This window comes from Vidua macroura, chromosome 23 (genome assembly GCF_024509145.1).
Source record: "Vidua macroura isolate BioBank_ID:100142 chromosome 23, ASM2450914v1, whole genome shotgun sequence".
NCBI classification, from domain to species: Eukaryota; Metazoa; Chordata; class Aves; order Passeriformes; family Viduidae; genus Vidua; species Vidua macroura.
The window spans coordinates 7,190,166-7,195,764 of NC_071593.1; the positions used below are offsets into that span (position 1 = coordinate 7,190,166).

The 5,599-nt window shown below is 62.5% G+C and overlaps 1 protein-coding gene across 2 annotated transcripts; it reads left to right on the forward strand.

Annotated features, from left to right (window-relative positions):
* The first annotated feature begins 603 nt into the window (after nt 1-603).
* HES4 (hes family bHLH transcription factor 4) lies at nt 604-3,077 on the forward strand. Of its 2 annotated transcripts, none has more exons than XM_053997305.1 (4): nt 604-853; nt 943-1,038; nt 1,126-1,213; nt 2,051-3,077. In XM_053997305.1, exons 1-4 carry the CDS (start codon nt 641-643, stop codon nt 2,638-2,640), a joined length of 987 nt encoding a protein of 328 aa, XP_053853280.1. In that variant the 5' UTR covers nt 604-640; the 3' UTR covers nt 2,641-3,077. The 2 variants fall into 2 exon arrangements, with proteins under 2 accessions (XP_053853280.1, XP_053853281.1); XM_053997306.1 differs by having other exon boundaries at nt 604-751.
* Nucleotides 3,078-5,599: the final 2,522 nt, after the last annotated feature.

The window sequence follows — 5,599 nt, forward strand, 5'->3', positions numbered from 1 at the left end:
CCGGCGCGCCGGTGCCGGGGCCTGCGCCCCGCCCGCGCTCTGCCCTCACGCTCCCCCCGCGGTCGCCCTGCGCTCTTTCTCCCTCCCACCACCCCCCTCACCGCCGTTTCCTCACCGCCATTTCCTCACCCCACGTGGCCGCGCTGAGGGGCGGGGGGGGGGGGGGGGGCGTTCCCCGCGCGCGCGTGACGGGGCGGGGCGCGCTGAGGGGGTGGGTGGAGAAGGACGGGGGGGGGGGGGGGTGTGAGGCGCGGGCCAATGGGAGCGCGGGACGCGCGGGCGCCGGGCGCGGGCCGGGCGCTGATTGGCTGCGCGCGAGTGTGGGAACGGCGGCGGCGGCGGGTTCACACGAATGGGCGCCGCCGCCGCCGCCGCCGCCGGGCTATAAAAGGGCGCGGGCGAGGGGCGGGGGGCGCCGCCGCCGCCGCACGCCCCGCGCCCGCCGCACGCGCCCCGCGCCCGCCGCCGACACGCGCTCGCTCGCCCCCTCCGGTTTCTCGCCACCACCGCCGCCCCGCCAAAACCCGGTTTAGCCGCTCCCCCCCCACACCCCGTGATTTTTTTTTTTTTTTTTTTTTCTTCTTTTCTCTCCTCTACCCCCCCCCCCCGACCCCGGTTCCTGCACCGGAGGATCTCAGCCATGCCCGCCGACACGGGCATGGAGAAACCGACCGCCTCGCCCATCGCCGGCGCGCCCGCCAGCGCCAGCCACACGCCGGACAAGCCGCGGAGCGCCAGCGAGCACCGGAAGGTAAATGGAGGAGGAGGAGGAGGAGGAGGAGGAGGGTGCCGGTCGGGGCGCAGCAACGGTGGCGGCGGAGCTGGATGGCGGCAAGCCCGCGGCCGTGCTGAGGTCGGTGATGGCCGGGGTTGACGGTCGGGTGCGGTGTTGGGGTCCCGGGGCTGTGCGGGGGGCGCTGACCGGCTCCGCTCTCCCCGCAGTCGTCCAAGCCCATCATGGAGAAGCGGCGCCGGGCGCGGATCAACGAGAGCCTGGGGCAGCTCAAGACGCTCATCCTGGACGCGCTCAAGAAGGACGTAAGTGGGGCTGGGGGGTGACACCGGGGACGCGCCGGGCGGTGTCCGGCCGCGGGCAGCCCTGACCGAGCCGCTCTTGTCCCGCAGAGCTCGCGGCACTCCAAGCTGGAGAAGGCGGACATCCTGGAGATGACCGTCAAGCACCTGCGGAACCTGCAGCGGGCGCAGATGACCGGTGAGTGCCAGCCCCGGGGGCACCGGGCACGGGGACAGGGCACCGGGATCGGGGTCTGCACCGGCAGCTGAGGACAAGGGGTCGGGGATGGGGATCGGGCTCCGGAGCGGGAGCTGGGGACAGAGAACGGGGACAGGGATCCGCACCGATGGCAGGGCACCGGGAACCGGGTTCTGCACCGGTGACTGGGAGCTGAGGACGAGAGAACGGGAGCTGGAGACAGGAGACCGGGACGGGGCTCCTTAGAGGGGACCTGGCTCCAGACCGGGGGCCGGGAACCGGGCTGCACCCCCGGGGTTAGCGACAGAGCACCGGGAACCGGGCTGCACCCCCGGGGTTAGCGACAGAGGAACAGGAACCGGGCTGCACCCCCGGGGTTAGGGACAGAGGACCGGGAACCGGGCTGCACCCCCGGTTAGGGACAGAGGACCGGGAACCGGGCTGCACCCCCCGGTTAGGGACAGAGCACCGGGAACCGGGCTGCACCCCCGGGTTTAGCGACAGAGCACCGGGAACCGGGCTGCACCCCCCGGTTAGGGACAGAGGACCGGGAACCGGGCTGCACCCCCCGGTTAGGGACAGAGCACCGGGAACCGGGCTGCACCCCCCGGTTAGGGACAGAGCACCGGGAACCGGGCTGCACCCCCGGGGTTAGTGACAGAGCACCGGGAACCGGGCTGCACCCCCCGGTTAGGGACAGAGCACCGGGAACCGGGCTGCACCCCCCGGTTAGGGACAGAGCACCGGGTGCTGGGGACAGGGTACCGGGGCCGGTACTCCGGACCTGCCACTCACCTGCCGCCCCCTCCTCCCCCCCCCCCCCCCCCCCCACCCCAGCCGCGCTCAGCGCCGACCCCACGGTCCTCGGCAAGTACCGGGCCGGCTTCAACGAGTGCATGAACGAGGTGACCCGGTTCCTGTCCACCTGCGAAGGGGTCAACGCCGACGTGCGCACGCGGCTCCTGAGCCACCTCTCGGCGTGCCTGGGCCAGATCGTGGCCATGAACTACCCCCCTCCCCCGCCGCCGCCGCCGCCCGCCCAGCCCGCACATCTGGCGCAGCAGCCGCTGCACGTCCAGCTGCCCCCGGCCGCAGCTGGAGCCGTGCCCGTGCCCTGCAAGCTGAACCCCGCCGAGGCGCTGTCCCCCAAGGTCTACGGCGGCTTCCAGCTCGTGCCGGCCACCGACGGCCAGTTCGCCTTCCTCATCCCCAACCCGGCCTTCCCTCCCGGCTCCGGACCGGTTATTCCTCTCTATGCCAACGCCAACGTGCCGGTGTCGGCGGGCGGCGGCTCGGGGAACGCGGCCGCCACCCCCTCGGCGTCGCCGGTGCAAGGCTTGACATCATTTGGGGGCAGCATCGGCCCGGCGTCGCAGGCCGGGAGTCCCGTCGGAGAGCGCAGTGAATCCGTCTGGAGACCCTGGTGACTTCCTCCGAGTCATTCCCCCCCTCTCCAAAAACAAAACAAAAAAAATAACAACCAACAAACTCTCGTTGGCTCCGTTGTATGGAGCCCCTGTTACGTTTTGGGTTTTTTTTTTTTAAAAAGCAGATTCAAGCAGAAAGGAAGAAAAGGACCTCGCTATGAACGTGCTATTTATTATTTTCAGAGGTTGGGATCTCGACTTGTATTTTTACTCCTTTAAAATGCCTTTATTTGAGATACTTTTTTTAAAGAAATGAACAAGGAAAAAAAAAATAAATGAGAAATAGTTTTGTAACAAATATTCAGAAAGTTATAATGCCAAAGTTGTTTGTATCCCGTTGGTCTGTGGGTGTGTGCGTGCCTGTGTCGAAGACTTCCAAAAATGAAAAGAGAAAAAAAAAATGCAGGTGTTTCAATAAAGGAACTCTTTGAAATAGATTTTTTTTTTCCACCCTTTCATTTTGTTTGAGAGTGGGCAAGGACGAGCTCATCCTCTGTGTGCAAAAAAAAAAAAAAAAAAAAAAGGACTGGACTTTATGGCTGTATTTAAGGATAATTGGAAGGGATTTGGGTAAGAAATTGAGGGGAAAAGTGATGGGGCTGAGGGGGGGGGGTTAAATATCCCCTGAGTTTTGCAGTCAAAAGGAGGATTCCTAAAAAACCCGCTGCTGGAAGCTGAGCGAACACCTGGCGCCTGCTACCTGCTCCCAAAATCCCAAATCCGGCTGCTCTGCAGCTTTTCCCACCTCTCGGGGTGGGGGTGGGCTGCGCAGAAGTTACTCCGGGCCCACAAAAGCGGCGAGAGAGTCCGTCCCTATTGTCAGGAGGGTAATTAGGAGGTATAAAGGGTCTCATCGAGTATGCAGCGGGCTCTTTGGGAAGTTGGGAGCCCTATTGAAGCGCCTGGGAACTCGGAGCTGAGGGTTAATGTGTGTCTTTTTTTTTTTTCCCCGGCGCTCTCATTGACAGGGCCAGATAGACTCTGATACTCAATGCTGTTGTAAATTCAATTGCCTGGCCTCACAATGCCCACCTCATAAAAGAGAATAACTCGGGGTTGTGGCTTTTTCTTTGCCGCTGAGCGGGGGCGGGGGGGGGGGGGGAACTGAGGAAAAGACAGTTTTGCCACCCATTCTGACTCACCCCCGGCACTTGAATCGTGGCCAAGTGGAAGCAATTGCAGCCTCTCGCACACGGAGAATGAACCACTTCCAATTGTCACCAATTAATAAGGGCCGCGGTGCGGAGAAAAGACCATTGGGAGGGAACGCTCGGGGTGCAAGGCGAAGCTTTGTGCTCTCCGCTCCAGATTTGTGAGGTGGGGCTGTCCTGGAATCCGCACGAGGGACGCCAGGAGATGGGGTGGGAGTGCCAGAGGCATCTCCCACCTCGGCTGGGGGTCTGTGGGATCCTGATTTCCCCGATCCCCCCCTTTCCCGGGAGCCTGGGGATTGTCCTGGTGGGTGGGCAGGAAGGGGGATGAGCCCGGTGGCACCAGCAGCGTTTCCCAGCTCAGAGAACGAGCTGATATTTGCCGAGCATCCAACGACACAAACCCAGGCTTTTTTTTTTTTTTTTTTATCTTTTTTTTTTTTTTTTTTTTTTTTTTTTTTTTTTTTTTTTTTTTTTTTTTTTTAAGAACAGAAATGCAATTCCATCCTTCAAGGTCTGCTCCCATTAACAGCCGGGCTGCAGCTTCTGTGAGAACAGGGCCTGTGGCTGTGTGTGTGTGTGCTGGGGGTATAAAAAGCAGATTATCGGCTCCTGAAGGCTTTTTACAGCTTCCTGATGGCTCAGGCGCGGCTCGATAAAGGAGCACAGGCTGCTCGGAGCCTGGTACCGATCCAGTCCAGCAATTCCTGCGCACCACGGCGTGGGCAATCGATCAGTCTGAGAGCCCTCCATCACCCGGGCAGAGCGAGGGATCCATCTGAATCAGGAGGTTCCCAGGAGGTTTCGTTATGCAATCACAGACATAAAATCATGTTACAGCAATTCTCCTCCATCCCCCACAGCCCTACCCCTCCTCTTCTGTCTGAGGGAGGCTCGGAAGAGCAGATGAAAGCCTGGCTGTCGCCTGCCTGCAACCAAATCCCTCCCTGGGGCAGCCCCGCGTCCCCGGCCCGGCTCTGAGCGCCCGCTCCCCCCCGAGATCCGGCAAATTCCCTTTATTGCCGCGGCACGCAGCGGGGCTGGGAGTGCTGAGCGCAGGCAGAGCGAGAGCCCCGCTCCTGCCGAGTGGGTTTGCGGCGCTGGCAGCAGCGCAAACACGACCCGGAGCGCGGCGCTCCCCGGGGGACGCGGCTCCCGGCGCGGGGGAAAGCGGCGCTGCCCCCGCAGTGACAGCCCGGAACGTCACCTCAGAGAGCCCCCAGAGCCACCTCTGCCCCCGCAGTGACAGCCCGGAACGTCACCTCAGAGAGCCCCCAGAGCCACCTCTGCCACCTGCTCCGCTCCGCGTGGGTGGGGAGCTGGGCTGTGCCGCTCCACAAATCCCAAATCCTTCCCAGGAATGCCGCGGCCGTGAGCTTCCAGGCGGCTTCGGGAGATTGCCCGGCTCTGTTCCATGCCAGGTTGCTGCCACTTGCCCCGAGTTGTGCTTTTTTCGCGGCCTGACTGTTCTGTTGTCTTCCACCCTGAATATTTCCACGGTGAGATTTCTTGTGTTTTGGATGCAGGAACTTCTAGCGGTGCATTTTGAACTTCTGATGACCGTGCTGTCGCGAGCTTCCCCCATCTCTTTTATCAGCTCATCCCTTCCAGGTTATTCCCCCTCCAACAGCAGCGCGGCCGAGCCCCTCCAAAGGCTCCCGAGGGCTTTTCCAGAGGGTTCTAAATTTGCCCTTATCCCTTTAAAGGTGCGGGGACGGAGCAAAGTGCGCGGCTCCCCGGAGGTGAAAGTCCAAAGGGATGCGATAAAGGCTCGGGCAGCCGGGAATTCCCGGGCATCAGGGAATGAT